The following is an 18,569-nucleotide window of genomic DNA, read 5'->3' as shown; positions in this document are numbered from 1 at the left end:
AGGCTCGGGTGTGAAATGTATGGTTTTCAGGGTTTTTATCGGTTTTTAGTGTTATTTTGTTATCGTTTTTATCGTTAACTCGGTTTTCCTGGGTCTTTTCACGTGTGTTATGAATAAATCTACTTTTTTCGGTACCGGTACTAGTTTTATTTTGTTGTATTTATCCGTCGTGCAAAAAATATCGTCGGGCATAAACCGGTCCGTGGTGCAAAAAAGGTTGGGGACCGCTGATCTACATGTACTAAATATTATTTTCAGACAGCTAACAATCAATACACAAGTCTCAACAATCGCCAATATTGCCAATAGTAACCTGGCAAGTTTACTTGTACAACTAACTTACTTAAGTCAGTTTTTTCTTAGTTTGTAAAGTCGTCTGTCCCTTCAGCCTAATCTGCATCTTCGCACTCGGACCATTTTCACTTTCACTTATGAGAAACAAAAAAGAAGAAATTCACTCTGTGATCCTAGTCGTTAGCAGGTTTTAGACTCAGTTTTAACACCAGGTTAATAACTCTATTAGGCAGGTGGAGATTCTTAACATCAAAGATAAAATCAATACAATACATTTGAAAAGCCTCTTCAACTGATTGTGGAGTACATTAATGCATTCACATAGTGATAAGAAAAATCAACATCCAGGTGTTTGTTAGCGAGAGATAAAAGAGCAAACGTTGTATTATACTACTGAGTCACCATCAGATGAGCCCCCACCCTATCTGCAGAGAAACGTGGAAGGTTGGCATTGATCAGATGATCAGATTGAGTTTATCGATGACTTTGGTAACACCTCAACTTTCAAACAAATCTCCTGATTCTTTGAAGCACATACAGTGAGGAAGAGGCTGCCTTGAGTAAAGCAGCTGACAGGTGTGACGAGTTGCACAAAATGTCTGCCTTTCCTCCCACAATCCCCTGCATTGCTGTACAGAGCTGACCAATGTCATGTGGTGCCCTGTGTGATGTCACAGCAGTATAAAGGCCTCACTCGGCCGACCAGCTGCCCTGAGCAGAGTCAGCGTTCCCAGCCTGGACGCCTCGGCTGGAGGGACTGCTGTTACGAGGAAAACTACAAAACTACACGGCGGCGTAGGCCTGTAGTTTTGTTTTTTTCTTTGGGGTTCCTTTGAGGCTCAACTGTTCCCCTTTTGGATTTTCTGACTCCGTTTTCTGGATAAAGATTTTAGATTTCCTGCTGAGCGCCCAAATCTGGGCTTCCCAGGCATCCTTGTCCAGACAAGTAAGTGTCTTTAAAGTTTTTTAAACTGTTGTGAATAATGAGCTCCAACGGAGAACCAGACAAAGTGATCTTTTTATATTTTTTTAGCTGAAGGTTAGAGCAGGGCATCCCAGAATAGCCGCTGAGAACATCAGATTGGATCCCAGCTGAGTGGCTGATGGCTTTTTAAGGGAATCAGCAGCAGGGCTATCAGTTGCCCCTCCAGATATGTGCCACATGGTGCCTGTCAATCAAACTGAGATGTGTTGGGTTGGAGGTGGTGATATTTTTAGTCGTTGGCTTTAGCGCCCAACCCCCGGGCACGGGGTGGTGGTGACTGACTGCAGCAACACTTCAAGGAAGCTTTTATTTTAGATTTGAGAATAGTCAACAGCTGAGCCGAGTTTGTATTTTAGTTTTATTAAATGTATTTACAATAAATTTAATATCATTTAGTTAATATAATGTTTTGAGCTTGTGTTTTATTTTTCAAGTGGAGGTTCTTGCATTTGGCTCATTTACGCTGTCATTGCTTTTAAGATGTTTCCAGACGTGTCCTATAACGAAACAGCCCAAGAACATTGATTTGCAATCTTAAAAAGTACATAAAATCTGAGTTAAGTGTTTTGTTGTTGCATTAAATATATTTACTTTGGAAAGTAATTTATTTTAACTGTTTATAAAAAGCATATAATATGAATACAAATGAATAAAGTTAAATAGAAAGCAGGACTCAGGTTTCACAGAAAACGTAATAATCCTAAGAATTATTAGCAAGTCATCTTATTTCTGCTTCTAAAGCTGAAATGATTGCAAAATAATAATAATTCATTGTTTACATTATTATTGCTTTTATGCTTATTATAATTGAGCAGCAAACGAACGTTTCAGTCCAAACAGTCTGAACTCTGGAGGGGTGAGAGTGTAACTAATGTGTTATAAACGCTCCCCTTGCTTTGCCTCGGGCTCAGTTTCTGAACTGTGACATCATGTGCATCATGTGCATGTTCAGTGTTTCATTTCATCTGTTTAGCTATATCATGCTGTTATTGTTCAGTAGGTCCCACATCATAACTGTTATGATATTATTACTCCACATGATATAAAGATGAGAACATGTTTCTTAAGAGGTTTAAAAACAGCAGCCAGAAAGACACATATACAACAAACAGTACACAGGACACAGGACAGAAACATACACAGTTTTTCTTACATATTTACATCGAGGACAGTGGTTACCAAAAACAGATTGCTGTACCGTTATTAAATTAAATAAAATTAAATACAGATAAGAGGCAAACCAGGTTATAATGTGAACCGGTTGATAAGATAGTGCAGTTACAGCGCTGACGTAAACATCTGTGTTTGTTGGGAGCAGTTCTGATCGTGCAGTCTGACAGCTGCAGGGAGGAAGGACCTGCAGAAACGCTCCTTCATGCATCGAGGATGCAGCAGTCTGTCACTGAAGCAGCTCTGCAGTTCAGCAACTGTTGAAGTTGCTAAGTTGAAGCTGAATTACCTTAATAACCAGAGTGGGAGTTATTTCATGCCTCCAACAGCAACAGCTGTCAGTCTTTGTGCATTGTAAAGTTGACAAAACTCTCAGGTGGCCTGGACCAGATCCAGGAGGACTCCAGTGCCAGTCAAGACCAGTCAGAGCCAGTTTCACCAAATAGGGCCAGTAAGACGCCCGGCAGAGCTTAGCAGTGCCAGTGAATGCTGCTGATAACGAATGAAACACTGATAAAGACAAACAAAATCCATAAGTTTTCCCTTCAGGCAGTGGGACAAATTCCTGTGTGACGGGAATGTCGCTGATCAATCAAACTAGGTCAAGTTTCACTGCCCTCGCTGACTCCAGTCTACTGATTTATTGACAGTTCATTAAATAGTGTGAACAGTTTCTAAATAATATAAAGCACATCGTTGACGTTCATCTTCTGATGTTGCCTGAAACAGAATTAATTATAATTAATGTGAAGAAAATTAAGCTCAAATAGGAAATGTATTCAGCCAGGTTAGACAAACAAATGTAATTCTTACCATGTTGTTCGTGTAAGTGTGACTTTTTCTTTCTACTAGCTTCTTCAGAAGGATACTGAGGCACTCCTAAAGCAGCAGAGTAATATTTGACTGATGAGTGGTGCTGTGAAAAACACTTTCTCTGTAGTTTCTGTAGTTTCAGTGCTTTTCCTAAACTTTCTGCCGTGATCCGGGACTAGCCTGGTTCAGGGGCACCTGCAGAGTTTTTCCGTAGGGGTGGCCACATGGGGGGTGGCTCAGCAAAAACAGAATTTTCAGTTTTATTATGCTGTTGTCAAATATAGGTTACTTGAAAAATATGTGTGTGGGGGAGGGGGGTTGCCTAGTTAATTTCCTGCTATTAAAGTCGATATCACTTAAAATAGGTAATTGATTGGTTGACTGAAGGTCCCAACCATCACTTTAATGATTCTCAGCACAGCTGAGCAGAAGCAGCTCAAGATTCTCAGACTGGAGCAAACGTGTTCAGGAAATAAGTATAAGATCATGGAAGAGTGTGAACTGCTGCTTGTCTCTTTGTTGGCAGTGATCCGTCCAGGGATTGGCACCAGCCCCCCTTGGTGCCCCCAGCTGGGTTTCCCACTGGTTGGACATAAACCTGAGAAACGTGCAGGATGCAGTCATACGTAACAGCTGCCTAATTTGGCTCCTTTTGAGCCCGGGAAGTTTAGAAGTTCATTTCCAATGCAGGCATCAGCAACAGTATTCGTTTGGTGACTACCAGCAGCTGTTTTGCTTCCACTCTCCCACCACTCGTGAATGAGAATCCAAGACGAAGCAATGCTAAGTGAGCTAGCCACCCTTACAAACATGAACTCAGACATAATGCCTGTGACTGTGGGCTGGAAGATGCCTTTATTAATCTGAAAGTGGCACTAAGAAACTTCTCATTTCAAACTTCCTGTTAATGCAAGTGGCTGATAGCAATGGCTAGAGTCACATTTGTAAAATACAGCCTTTACTGCTATTAAAGGGTCTTTGCCTCACACTATATAACACCTTGAGGCGACTGCTGTGGCTTTCCTTTAAGAATATGTAAAGTAAACATGTAAAATTTTACAATTTCATTTTTTACAAAAAAGTTCAATTATTAGATAAAAACCCTGAGGAAAAGCAAACTATCATAAAATCACAGCCCAGTCTACTGAACGAACTGAAACCTGAGAGCAGTTTCCCAGTTTTAAGCTGGTGTTCTGATCTGCCTGATCAGCTAGTGGTTTATCAGCCAGACTCTCAGGAGCCTGGACTACATCTGGGGATGTCGCTCCTAAAATAAACTCAGCAGAGTTCCTGTCAGCACACTAACCATCAAAGAGAAGCTGTGGACACAACATCTACAGAGCCTCAGATGCAGCTGTTTGTGTTTTTACATATGTTTTATTTACTGGAGTGAGCAGCAGTGGGATATTTGATGCAGTTTAATGAAGACAAAGATAGTGTAGTTTCATAGAGTGCTGAAAGATATTTGTTGTGGTCACATCTGAATATTTAAAAACTGATGCTGTGTATCTGTGTACTGTCTGATGGGCAAACTCTGTATGACATTCTGAGTGGAGATGATCTAATTCATCTGTGGTCGTTACCTAAACACAGGAAGATGTCTTCATTTTTGCAGATAAGAAATATAAAGACATGTATTTGGTACAGAATATGCAAAGGTTCATCCTGAAATATATTTTTCACTCAGATTATAGACCAGTGGTTTTTAACCTTGTTGGAGGTAACGAACCCCACCAGTTTCATGTGCGCATTCACTGAACCCCTCTTTTGTGAAAAATAAAATGTGATTTTTTTCAAATTCAAGACATAGATATGTTTTTTATTGGTGCACAAAATGAGCCGTGCATGTCACGGTGGAGGCTCTGCCGAACCCCTGGGATCGACTCACCGAACCCCTAGGGTTCGATCGACCCCGGGTTGAGAACCACTGTTATAGACGAACGTAATGCTTGTAACGTTGTTCTGCACATCCAAATGTGTCTTTCTTCGTATCACCTATATTACCCACAATGCACCTTAAACTCATAGGACTCATATGTGAAGGTTACAGTATTACTCCTGTCACTGCATTATTGGGTAAAACTCTGCTGCAGTGGTGATTCCCTTTGAGATGTCCAAACTGAAGTAAAAGCCATCTTACTAACTTTGGAAGAGACAGCTTGTCTGAAGTCGTGCTGGTTTGACTGACAGCATGAAAAAACCCAAAGTCATCTCCCTTTGTTGCTGTTTCCAATGTAAAGGTAAAGTTAGCTTTAGATTTGTGCTTTACAGCCCTGTCTCTGTGGACAATTCAATAAAAAGGTAAAAACCATGAATTATGTCTATAAACAAAAATATTTAGAGCCTATTTCTAAAAATCATCTGGACTCGTGAGTTAAACTAAGAAAATCTCAAGTCTTAACCCTATAATGAGTTTCTGAGACCTCGATCTCATCAGCATGATCAATACTTGCCATAATTTCAAAATGTTACGGACAAAACTCTTTTTTTGTCTAACATTGTTGTTACCAAAAAGTTGCCAAAAACACCCAATATATGACATGCGATAAAAATATATAATAAATATAGAACAAAATATATCATACACAACATGATTTGGCAAAAAATCATAAAATTTGTTTATGAGGGTTAATAAACATGGCTGGCTATTTTTTGATGGGTTGGGTCTTACAGGGTTAAAGACGACTCCTTAATTTTCTCCCAAACTGTAAAAAGCTAAAAACAAAGGTCTCACAACAATAGTTAGAACTGGAGCAGTCTTATAGAGTAGACCTTATTATCTCTCTGGACTGACTCCTGATGTCCACTTCCGAGCATGATGTGGAGTGATACTGATATGTGCTGCCGGGTAATGCCAACAATTCTTTGAAAGGACGTTTCATTTTATGCTGCACTAATTTGTTGATGTTGTTTGACGTGTCCACTGACTGTGTCTTTGTCTTATTTGTGTGTAGGGTGCCAGCCAACATGTCAACACAAGCACCGACATTCACACAGCCGCTACAGAGCGTCGTGGCACTTGAGGGTAGTGCCGCGACGTTTGAGGCTCAAATTAGTGGTAAGACAGCTTCCAGACTGAACCGACTCACATGTTGAACCCGACCATTTGTGACTGTTCTGTCGTCCACAGGTTCTCCAGTTCCCGAGGTGAGCTGGTTCCGCGATGGCCAGGTTCTTTCCACCACCACTCTGCCAGGTATACAGATCTTGTTCAGCGATGGCCGCGCTGTTCTGAGGATTCCTGCTGTGACGGCTGCACACAGCGGAAGGTTTTCTGTTAGAGCCACGAACGGAGCTGGACAAGCCACAAGCACCGCTGAACTCCTCGTTACAGGTGAGAGCAGGGAGGCTGGGACACCGGTGACCTGGGAAAACACAGGAAAAATACACTGAAGTATTTTCCCATTCAAATCACTGAATTCAGGCGTTCCAATCACTTACATAGTCACTGGCTCCTATAGCATTCAGGCTGCTTCTACAAACATTCGTGAAAGAATGGTTTGCTCTCAGACCTCAACCTCAAGGTCCGACAGGCCAAGTTTTCTAAAACCGTGGAAATGCAAAAGCCCAAGAACAACGTGATTTAAGTCATTCATTTCTTATACGTTACCTTTCTAGTACAAATCTCCATCATCTCCATTATCAGTTTGCAGTTTGCCTGCTTGCTCGTTGCTGTATCAGCATGGCAGTATTATAAAGGAATACCATCAAAAGCAACAGAGGCACAAATACATCCAAAAACAAATCATTAATGTTGCTATACGCTACAGTAAAGTGAATCTTAGATGAGATCCTCAAACTCTCTGTGGGTTAGTGCCAGTCTAAATGTATCCTGCTGGTCTTTAACAGGGGGGGGGGGTCGTGTAACTTAATCCAGTGATAAACTCAGCATAGATGCAGCTGTTGCAGCACATCATTGCATAAAGTTATTAACAAACTTAAACCCACTGAGGTCTGAATCGTTGATTTTAATTTATTAACGATAATATAAAAGACATCAGGACTCATTTTATTATGTACACAGAGACACTTCTGGTACCAGGCTGGTTCAATTTCTTTCCATTTTTCAGTTTTTCATGAGATAGCAGGTGTTTTTGGTCCACACTGACACGACAGCATCACGTCGTTATAGCAGATTTGTTATCTGCACAGAAATGGATGTAAACTGCAGTTACCAGATTAGAACTCTTCATTTTTGTTTATTAGTCTTTGGTGCTTTTAGTTAGGTTACTGCTTGGTAAGGGCAGGTCAGCATTAAAATCAAGCTAATCTTCTATCTCTGCAGTGGAGACGGCGCCTCCAAATTTCCTTCAAAGACTTCAGAGTTTAACAGTGAGACAAGGCAGCCAGGTGAGGCTGGATGTGCGAGTGACAGGAATCCCAACACCAGCTGTGAAGTTCTACAGAGAAGGGGCCGAGATTCAGAGCTCGGCCGACTTCAGGATCCTCCAAGATGGAGACCTGTATACTTTGTTGATCGCTGAAGCCTTCCCAGAGGACTCTGGGACATATTCTGTGACTGCCACCAACAACAGCGGACGGGCCACCTCCACTGCCGAATTGCTAGTTCAGGGTAAGCACCACAGTTTAATTAATTCTTCAAATATGTCAAGTTTGGTCAAAATATTTTATGTGGACACGCATAATCCTCATAATAATTGAATACTCCAGTTTTTAATATGTGTTAAATGATAATTTACCATAATTAATCAACCTAAACTTTCATTTTTATTGTTGTTGCAGGTGAGGAAGCTGTGCCAGCTAAGAAACTGAAGACTGTTTCCACATCCCAAATATCGGCTTCCCAGAGCAGAGTACAGAGGGTGAGATAACCAAGTGTTCTAGGGAACAATTATCTGAGTTTAAGTTGATTAAAGTAGAAAGCATAGTTCTTAAATAGTAAATATTTCTTTTCCCAGTATTATTCAGGTACTTCTGCCTGACTGTCATGTTATGGTGACAGTACTGCTAAAAAAAATGCATGAAAAAGAAACAGAGTGTGGAATTAATGTTTAAAGGTCATGTTCATATCTCATTTCTTAGTAAATATAAAATGTTCCCCTTTTGAAGGTGGAGACTAGTTTCCAGGCCTCCACTAAGAGGGAGATCCATGTAGGAGAAGGAATGATCACTCAGCATTTGGCTCACAAAACCCCCCCACGGGTTCCTCCAAAGCCGACCTCCAAGTCCCCGCCGTCCTATGTTTCCAAGGTGACGGCAGGACGTCAGCAGTCCCCTTCGCCTGTCAGACATGTGAAAGGGCCAACACCGACACCTGTCAGGTATGCAAATGTGATCTCAGTGAAGGCAGGTGGTCATCTAAATTGACTACATGAACTGACTGATCTACGTGTTGTCGTCTACAGACCAGTGTCTCCATCCACCAAACTGTCTGTTTCTCCCATCCGACCAGTCAAGTCTCCCATCATGACCAGGAAACAGGTCAGAGCATCTATCTGGAGTCCACTTTCACTGTCAAGATGCTGTAGCAGTGACTTCAGTTTGCTCATCAGCAAATACCAAAAAAAACATGAAACGCTGCATATTCCATGTATTTAACTGTATTAGTGCCATCTTCAGGTGTGGGGTAGCAACACAATTAGTGACTCTGATTTTGAATACCAGCTAGTTTTTGTACAAATATTATTGATCACTGATGGAACAGTCCTGTTTTCTCTGGTATTGTTGTTCTTGTCTTCCTGCAGAGATGCAGGGTGTAAGTTACTGTTAGAAAGTATATATGTATATATGATGTAACTGAAATTACAGCATTTGGCAATAGTAATAACAATTTTTAGAGGCAACATGAAAATCTGCAGGAGATCACATGTAACATCAGGATACAGAGGAAAAATAAAACACAATGAATAAAGTTTGAAAACTGGTTCATAAAGTGGCTTTGATCTGTCTCTCGAAGCACACACACAACAACTGCTGTTAAAATCTGCAGACCTTCATTTTTTGAACGTGTGTTAGATAAAGCGTAACCTCAATCGACTACTTGCAGGTATCTACCTCTGCAGAGGTTCTGCCGCCCTGGAAACAGGGAGACTACGCGACTGAGGCGAGCTATACCAGCATGGCAAGCATGACCGCTGTCAGCAGCACCACTCAGCTTCACATGGAGAAGCACTGGGAGCAGCAGGTGGCTGCCACCAGAGAGGTGAGAGTGGTACAGCCTGCATGCTGGTTAACTCAACTCAATCAGTACATCCAACCTGACATGCGTTTTGTTTGTGACTGCAGAATGAACACGGACAAATACTCTGTTTTTAATTTTGCTTTTTAAACTGACATCACTAACTTTTATGTTGTGAACATGTTGGCCCAGCTGTGCCGATGTATTGGATGTAAAGTGAACATGCATTTATTTTCTGTTCTTTCTGTCTTCTTCTTTTCTTTTCTTTTAATGCAACGTTGTCCTTTCTTGGTTATTAGCTGTGGCTTCTAATGTGATTATCCTGTTTGCCAGAGTGTGACTCTTTGTCATTTTGACCCAGTCTTCCTTCAGGACATTGTTACTGTTTTGAATTCACTCATAACCTTAAAATCATATTTATCGAATTGAACTCATCATAGAGATAATATCAGTAACAATCAAGCTCTGGGCAGCAAAAGGGTCAGTTTTGAAAAATGTATGTTCAATCCAAAGAAAAAACAAAGCTCTTTTTAAGAAGGTGTGGCTGAAAAATTCTAAATCAGTTTGCAAACAAGACGTTTCTGTGAGATCTTTTAGAATTGAGTTTGTAGGCATAAATGGTAAATGGCCTGTATTTGTGCTTTACTTAGTCCCTAAGGACCCCAAAGTGCTTTACACCACATTCAGTCATCCACACATTCACACACATATATACTGCACTAGTGCGCTGCACTAGTCAGCAATGATAAGAGAAAAAAGGAAGGTCCCATTTTAACCATACACAGCAGGTTTATTGACATTCTAGTAAATAAGAAAAGTTTATTTATAGAGCACTTTTTACAGGCAAAAAAATCACAAAGTGCTGTACAAATCACAATTATTAAAATAGCCAGCACTGCATCATTTAGATAAGAAGTTTTTGGCTCAGGATAAAGAGAGAGTGTTTGGTCACATTGTTGAGAAAATGACCCACATACTGAGGGCTCGAGTTCCTGCGACAGTGCCCTGGGTTTGTGTCTTCCCACAGCCACCTTATGCATTTAATTCATCAGGTGACTGCAGATCAGGATGGTAGAGCAGCTCATCTAATAACTGGAAGGATGAGTTGATCCATGGCTGCTCCGATCTGCATGCCAAGTATCCTTGGACAAGATACTGAACCTCAAGTTGTGAATCTTGGATAGAAGACTGCGTGATATTTCACTTCTGTGTTGCGTGACTTTATGGATGCTTTATTTGTCGTGTTTTTTCAGTCCTTAAGGCTTTTGGTGGAGCATTGTCTTCTCTGAGATGTGTGTGCTGCTTGTTGTGTCTTCAGGATGAGGGAGAAAAAAAGGCTGAGGCAGTGGCTACAGTGGTGGCCGCTGTTGACCTTGCTCGTGTCCTCAAGCCTGTGCATGGGGAGGGTGTTCGGAAAGAGGAAGAGGAGGATGTGGAGTTGAGGATAAAGCAACAGGCGGCAGCAACTGCAGAGAAACAAGTTATTGCAACAAAAACACTTCCTACTGAGCCTGCTGTGTCTGCAGAGCAGCACAGAGTCCAGGTCTCTCAGGTTGGACGAGTTCCCTGAATTCAGTTACTTACGTCTCATTTTAATGATATGGAGCATCAACTATCCTAACACACTCTGTTGATTACTCCAGATTCAGAGAACAACAGAAATCTTCTCCTGTGTGGACACTGGTGTCGTCCAGCCCCCAGTTCCACATTTCACAGTTTCTAAAGTTTCTGTTCCTAAACATGAACCTAGACATGAGGTAAGAAGAACAGCTTGAGGCCATCGTCGTCCCAAAACCTTCATTTGAATGTGAACATCTTAACATACAGTTTTCCTTCAGTCTAATCCCCGTTGATCCCGTCCTCACAGTATCATCCATCCTACCACAGCATTTGTTTCTTTTGAGGACTACCCCATCATAACATCCACTAGCTATAGCTTGTGGTTATTATATAACAGCAATAGTAACACTGTTTTTTTTTCTTAGATATGACTTTGTGTTTTGGTTCAGAGTAGTAGTCTGTAGAATAGATGAAGCAGTCACCTCGTGGAAAAACCATCTAAATCAGCTATCATCAGATAATCCCACCTCACGGATTAAATCAGTCACAGCAAAGAAACAGTTGCTGTTTCTCAACCTGTTTCAGTTTTAGTCCGTTTTTAGCTGGTTTAGATTTCCTGTTTAGCTTCAGTGTCTCTTGCTCACTAATCCCCAGCAGAATTTGGACTCACTATCTGTGTGTGATGGTTAATGCTGTTCTCATTGGCTGATCAGGTGTCCCTTGCTGGCTCTGCCATCGCTACACTGCACAAAGAGCTATCCTCCCCTTCAACCCCCAGAAAGATCATCAAGCCAGTCAAATCTCCCAGTCCGTCTCGACAGGCGGCGGTGGAGGTTCATGTGATACCTGAGCCCTTCCCACCACCGTTCAGAGATGTGCGATATAAGACTCAACTTGACAGCAGAGGCGCTTATGCGTTTAGTGAGGAAGAATTTGAGGAATGGGAGCCTCAGGTTGGTCTGATGTCCTCACTGCTATCATTCCTATCGTTCCTCAACTTAATCCTGTGTGGATGTTCACCTGAGTTCTTCTACCTATCTTAACGCAGCAGCAACTGATATGCTGCCTTTCACCTGCCTCATGAAGAATCCTCCTCCTCTTATTCCTGTCTTTGCTGCTTCACCTTCATCCCTCTGTCCTCTTTATATGGTTTTTTGTCTACTCTAACCTGTTTTCTCCCTTTATTCTAACAGAACCCCATACTTTGTTTTTTGGGGGACAATTTTTTAAGTTGTCTTGTTGGTTTCTGCAGGAGGTGGCTGCAGTGCCCACAAGATCCCAGGAGCCTGTTGTTCCACCCACTCTTATTGCTGTGAGTACTTTTCCTATCTGCTTCCTGTTTCCAATTAAATTCAGCTTATTTATAAAGAGCTAGTTGGCAAGAATGTACCTTAAATATCAGAGAGAAAACCTGATCCAGCCCTAAACATACACTTTATCAAAAGGAAAGACCCAATGAATGTAAGGTAACATGTTTTGTAGTGAAAACTTTAAAAGATAACTGATCCTTTCACAAAGTGCTGCATCTGACTTCATAACAGCCACTGAAGGTAGCAACATTTAAAGCTCTTCCTGTCATCAGTTTTCATAATAATACTACATAATTACAGTTTGTGATTCAAATGTATCTATTTTACATTCAATGTAAGGAATAATATATTTTTACATTTTTTGCTAAGTGAACCCAATAATGTACGAGAACATGAAAACAATTCACAACATAATATTATAGAAATATGATCGTTCTTTCTCTCCCTTAGTACTCTCGCTACAGCATGTAGGATCGATTTTTAACCATTTAACAGAGCTTATACAACAGCCTGATAAGGAATTACATTAGTCTGGCCAAGAAGTAACAAATGCATGAACTAGTTTCCAGCATGTGTTTAATTTTGACAATATTACAAGACGAGGACATTTTAACGTGTGAGTTAAAGAGCGTATTCTGATCACTATTTACTCCTAGTAGGCCTTTTTGTCTTCAGAATATAAATGTGATGTAAAATTGCCGTACATCCTATAAACTTCTTTATGACTATTTCAGGGACTGAAGAACCTGACTGTGACCGAAGGTGAGTCAGTGACCTTGGAGTGCAAAATCAGCAGTCACCCTTCCCCGGTCATAATCTGGTTCAGGGAGGACTACAAGATCGAGAGCTCCATTGACTTCCAGATCAGCTACGAGCACGGATTTGCCAGGCTGATTATTCGTGAGGCATTTGCTGAAGACAGTGGCCGGTTTACCTGCACTGCCACCAATGAAGCAGGAACTGTGAGCACCTCCTGCTACCTGCTTGTGAAAGGTATCTATACTGGAATGATAAGCCAAAGTAAAGCTGACAAGCTTGTATGGAAATGAATTTACTGTAGAGGAGAAAAACAACTGGATTTTTGCACGAGCCTGCGGTCACCTGGTACACTTGAAAATTGATGAACACAACAGAGTCAAATGTCCAAGTTGTGGACATGCTAAAACATGTTAAACTACAGATCATCAAGTTTTATACAAACTAATTTGACTTTCACTTTCTCTTGTAGTTTCAGAAGAAATCGAAAGCAGAGAGGAAACAGCTGTCACAGAAATTGCAATCACACAAGAAAAAACGTGAGTTGTAAAAGTCAGATTCATTCTTTGCAGATTTATAGTCATGTAAGAATCCAAAGCTGCAGAATTGATAAAGCTATTGCTCCTCTTCAGTGTTGCAGCTGAAACAAAGCTGCAGACAGTGACAGAGTTGAGCGCAGGAGAACCTGCAGCTCCGTTCTTCATCAAGAAACCCACTGTGCAGAAGCTAGTGGAGGGAGGAAGTGTTGTGTTTGAATGCCAGGTTGGAGGAAATCCAAGACCTCACATTATCTGGAAGAAGAATGGCGTGCTGCTTACCACTGGATACAGGTGATACAGATTATAAAATACATACAGGAAAAAATGGATCCCCTGCTGAATATCTGAGTTTGCTGACTTGCAAAGAAATGAACAGAGACAGATATCAACCAGAAATCTATTGATTTGCATGTCACTGAGTGAAATAAGTATTTGATCTCTTTGATTTCATCTCCTATCTGTGGAACAAACAGGAACAGTTATAGTCCTGCTCCGTTATGAGTCAGCTGTTTTGTAATGTTTGCAATATTTTTAATGTTTTAGATCAGACCTTAAAAATTACCACAACTGTGATAATGATCTTTATTAACATGTAGGTAACTTACGTGTGTTTAGCAGTTCAGATATTTTCTTTATGAGGTCCTTTTAACAGTGGTCCTCTGATGACCATGTCATTGCAAAGCAGGTTAGTGTCTTTGAAAAGACATATTTACATCACCGGCCAATGTTTTTTGTGGATTTGCTTAACTGGAGCTAGCTATCATTGTCTTTTGTACGTTGTACACTCTCTAACATATCGTTTTTTTATTTTTTTAAATAAAAATCCACTTTACTTTGTAAGTAATGGCAGTGACAAACCAAATATTAAGGTAGAACAATTTGTTATTGAGCCTTGAAATCATGCTGTGACGATGAAGCACTAGCTTGTTTTGGTTTTCTTATCAGATACAAAGTTGCCTACAAGGAAACTGGAGAATGTAAACTGGAGATCTCGATGACCTTTGCTGACGATGCCGGAGAATACTCCATCTTTGCTAAAAATCCCCACGGAGAAGCTTCAGCTTCCACCAGCCTGTTGGAGGAAGGTACTAGCATCCTTTTTTTGTTTTTTGCAGTTTTAAACTTTCTTTAAAAATCACTTTGAAAAGATGTGTCTGGCTTTATCTGCGTATCCGTATCTGTGTTTACAGAGGAATATGAAGCACATATGAAGCAGCACGATGTAACATATAAAACTGAAGTGACTACGTCAGTGGTTCAGGAACCCTCCGTGGTCGTGAGTCAGTATGAATTGGAACAGAGGAGGACAATAACCCCGATGAGCTTTGTCTCAGAAACGGTACTTGTGCTATAAACATTTGCAGTGCTGTGATAACAGATCTCAATCTACGGTTCATAATTAATGTCCATCATTTTTGCAGGAATTCCTCATTTCAGCCTTTGAGGAGAGGATAATACAGAAGATCGAACTGTGTATCATGACAATTACTTACAGAGAGCTTGTGGCAGAGGACGGAGAGCTGGTAGTGACTATAGCAGATGAGGAGGCAGTGCAGCCAGCCTTTGACACACCAGTGAAAAACTACAGGATCATGGAGGGAGTGGGAGTCACTTTCCACTGCAAGATGGTTGGAAAACCACTGCCAAAGGTATTGAGACACATTCATATAGTGAAACAACTTTCACTCATCCAACCAAAGTTGGGTATATCAGAGTGATGCTTTATAATAAATAATTTGGTTTGCCAAGAAATATAGGTTTTTGGCCTTTATTTATTATTTTGTAAATACCATTCCAGCGTTGCTGTAAAGAGAAACATTTAAATCTGACAGTACAACAAACAGCTATGTTTCATGCTTTCTGTCGAGTCATCGCACTCTCACAGTTTTATAGCGTTTAGCCAGCTTTGTTGATCTACTGTCATCTTGTGCCAGATTGCCTGGTACAAAGATGGCCAGCGCATCAGGCCCAGTGCGCGTTACCAAATTGAAGTTCTTCAAGATGGGCGAGCCAGTCTTCGTCTGCCTGTGGTGCTGCCAGAGGATGAAGGCGTGTACACTGCTTTTGCCACAAACATGAAGGGAAATGCAGTCAGCTCTGGAAAGCTTTATGTGGAGCCATCCGAAGCTGTAACGCCGCAGAGATACACACCACAGCCAGCAGTACAGAGGATAAGGTAATCTAATGATGGCACAATTAAAAAAGAAATTAAGAAAATCACATATCGCCATGAGAACTGGACGTTGGATGTTTTGGCTTATAGCTTAGCTTTTAAAAAAGGCAGACAATATTGGTGACTAGCAGAATAATAGTGGTGCTTTAATAATACACTAATAATACACACACTTTTAATAAGCACACAATATCAGGTTGAAAGCTTTCAAAGCTTCTATCCACTGCATGTTTTACATTAAAATTTGTTTTGTTTAACTGCAGCCATGTCAAATGACGACACTGCTTTTTTCTCAGATCGACATCTCCTCGTTCTCTGAGCCGCTCCCCAGGGCGTTCTTCCAGCCGATCTCCTCGCCAGTCTCCTGCCCGTCGATTTGACGAAACAGATGAGGCTCAGCTTGAAAGACTATACAAACCTGTATTTGTCATGAAGCCCTCCTCAATAAAATGTTCTGAGGGGCAAACTGCCCGATTTGATTTGAAAGTTGTTGGCAGGCCAATGCCTGACACATACTGGTTCCACAATGGTAAGAACAGAAAAGGTAGCAGAGAAAAATTTCTTGATGTCTACCTTTGTTTTCTGATTCAGCCTCTCAGTCAACTCATTTTGCCCTTCTTTTCCCAGGACAACAAGTGATCAATGATAACACACACAAGATAGTGATTAAAGAGGATGGTACTCAGTCCCTGATCATTGTCCCAGCCCTACCACAAGACTCTGGAGAGTGGACGGTTGTTGCTCAGAATAGAGCTGGACGGGCATCTCTCAATGTAACTCTTACTGTTGATGGTGAGTGATATATAGCACTCTTGAACTTTTTAGTTAACCAAAAGATCATATTGTTAGACATTGTGTTGTTTTTTGCTATCTATAGCTCAAGAAACCCTGGCACGTCCTCAATTTGTTGAAAAGCTGAAAAACATCACTGTAAAGCAGGGCACTCTGGTTGAGTTGGCTGTCAAAGCCATTGGAAACCCCCTGCCAGACATTGTGTGGCTGAAAAACAGTGACATCATCACCCCACACAAGCATCCACAGATAAAGTATGTAATATCTAGTATTTTATATTTTGTTTTCAGTGCAGTATAAAAGTGCTTTCTTCAGTATATGTGACCTTTTACTTTTTCAGGATTGATGGCACCAAAGGAGAAGCCAAATTCCAGATTCCATCTGCTTCAGGCTCAGACAGCGCCTGGTACACTGCTACAGCCATCAACAAGGCTGGTAGAGACACCACTCGTTGCAGAGTCAATGTTGAGGTGGACTTTGCTGCCCCTCAAACCGAGAGGAAGCTCATTATTCCTAGAGGAACCTACAAAGCTAAAGAGATTGCAGCACCCGAGTTGGAGCCGCTTCATTTGCGATACGGCCAAGAGCAGTGGGAGGAGGGTGATCTTTATGACAAGGAGAAGCAACAGAAACCACAATTCAAGAAGAAGTTGACATCTATCAGAATGAAGTGTTTTGGACCAGCCCATTTTGAGTGTAGACTCACTCCTATTGGTGACCCCAATATGGTAGTGGAGTGGCTGCATGATGGCAAACCTCTGGCTGCTGCTAATAGGTTGCATATGGTCAATGAATTTGGATACTGCAGCCTTGATTATGAAGTTGCTTATGCTAGGGACAGTGGTGTTATTACTTGCAGAGCCACAAACAAATGTGGAGTTGACCAGACCTCAGCCACCCTGATTGTCAAGGATGAGAAGGGACTTGTTGAGGAAACACAACTTCCTGAAGGCAGGAAGGGAGCATATAGGATGGATGAGATTGAGCGCATGGCTCCTGAGGGAGGACCTGCAGGAGTCGGCGCTGATGAAGAATCTGAAAAGACAAAACCTGATATTGTCTTGCTTCCTGAACCAGCAAGAGTGCTGGAAGGCAACATTGCACGATTCCGCTGCAGAGTAACTGGTTATCCAGCACCAAAGGTTAATTGGTACCTCAACGGACAACTTATCCGCAAAAGCAAGAGATATAGACTCCGTTATGATGGTATTTACTATTTAGAGATTGTTGACATCAAGTCCTATGACTCAGGAGAGGTTAGGGTGGTTGCTGACAATCCTTTAGGAACAGCTGAGCACACAGTAAAGCTAGAGATCCAGCAGAGGGAAGACTTTAGAACTGTCCTGCGTCGTGCACCAGAACCAAAACTTGCAGAGGCTACACACGAGCCTGGCAAGATTGGATTTGATATTGTGAAGATGGACCGACCTAGTGAGGCTTCACAAGACAGGGAAGTGGTTAAGCTGCGTAAGACACAGAGAATTCTTCATGAGAAAACTTCAGAGGAGTCTGAAGAACTGAAGAGCAAGTTCAAGCGCAGAACAGAGGAGGGTTTCTATGAGTCTATCTCGGCTGTAGAGCTTAAGTCTCGCAAGAGGGATGACTCTTATGAAGACCTATTGAAGAAGACTAAAGAGGAGCTGCTCCATCATATGAAAGAGAAAGAAGAAGCTGAAAGGAAGAGGATGGAGGAAGAGGGTAAACTCACTATCCCCACAATAAAACCTGAACGGGTCCTGCTCTCTCCCAGCATGGAAGCACCCAAGATCCTGGAACGCATTGCAAGCAAGACTGTTGCTCCAATGGATGAGGTTCGTTTCAGAGTCAGAGTAGTTGGTAGACCAGAACCTGAGTGTCAGTGGTTCAAGAATGGCATTCAGCTGGAAAAGTCTGACCGTATTTACTGGTACTGGCCTGAGGACAATGTATGTGAATTGGTCATAAGAGATGTCGAAACACAAGATTCTGCTAGCATCATGGTTAAGGCCATTAATATTGCTGGGGAGTCCTCAAGTCATGCCTTCCTGCTTGTACAAGG

At 41.5% G+C, this 18,569-nt stretch overlaps 2 protein-coding genes across 9 annotated transcripts in view; both read left to right on the top strand.

Annotated features, from left to right (window-relative positions):
- The first annotated feature begins 987 nt into the window (after window positions 1–987).
- Window positions 988–18,569, top strand: part of ttn.2 (titin, tandem duplicate 2) — a 219,318-nt gene continuing 201,736 nt past the window's right edge. For all 8 annotated transcript variants that reach the window (XM_076874633.1, XM_076874632.1, XM_076874631.1 and 5 more), the window contains exons 1-20: window positions 988–1,240; window positions 6,217–6,320; window positions 6,393–6,596; window positions 7,548–7,835; window positions 8,006–8,085; window positions 8,333–8,544; window positions 8,629–8,704; window positions 9,270–9,425; window positions 12,214–12,273; window positions 13,006–13,264; window positions 13,500–13,566; window positions 13,660–13,857; window positions 14,512–14,651; window positions 14,757–14,905; window positions 14,988–15,215; window positions 15,501–15,742; window positions 16,036–16,268; window positions 16,367–16,531; window positions 16,617–16,785; window positions 16,872–18,568. In XM_076874633.1, the coding sequence (XP_076730748.1) occupies window positions 6,230–6,320; window positions 6,393–6,596; window positions 7,548–7,835; window positions 8,006–8,085; window positions 8,333–8,544; window positions 8,629–8,704; window positions 9,270–9,425; window positions 12,214–12,273; window positions 13,006–13,264; window positions 13,500–13,566; window positions 13,660–13,857; window positions 14,512–14,651; window positions 14,757–14,905; window positions 14,988–15,215; window positions 15,501–15,742; window positions 16,036–16,268; window positions 16,367–16,531; window positions 16,617–16,785; window positions 16,872–18,568 (4,714 nt within the window). In that variant the 5' untranslated portion in view covers window positions 988–1,240; window positions 6,217–6,229. The remainder of the gene's footprint in view (window positions 1,241–6,216; window positions 6,321–6,392; window positions 6,597–7,547; window positions 7,836–8,005; window positions 8,086–8,332; window positions 8,545–8,628; window positions 8,705–9,269; window positions 9,426–12,213; window positions 12,274–13,005; window positions 13,265–13,499; window positions 13,567–13,659; window positions 13,858–14,511; window positions 14,652–14,756; window positions 14,906–14,987; window positions 15,216–15,500; window positions 15,743–16,035; window positions 16,269–16,366; window positions 16,532–16,616; window positions 16,786–16,871; window position 18,569) is intronic.
- On the top strand, window positions 10,621–12,200 carry LOC111501209 (uncharacterized; the record flags this gene model as incomplete). Its single annotated transcript, XM_023154291.3, has 3 exons — window positions 10,621–10,953; window positions 11,045–11,158; window positions 11,675–12,200. Coding segments are annotated over 3 exons (777 nt in total), but the record flags the coding sequence as incomplete, so codon positions are not given.

The sequence above is a fragment of the Maylandia zebra genome, linkage group LG16, assembly GCF_041146795.1.
Source record: "Maylandia zebra isolate NMK-2024a linkage group LG16, Mzebra_GT3a, whole genome shotgun sequence".
Classification (NCBI taxonomy): domain Eukaryota; kingdom Metazoa; phylum Chordata; class Actinopteri; order Cichliformes; family Cichlidae; genus Maylandia; species Maylandia zebra.
The sequence above is the reverse complement of the archived record's forward strand: the minus strand, read 5'-3'. Positions and strand labels throughout refer to the sequence as shown.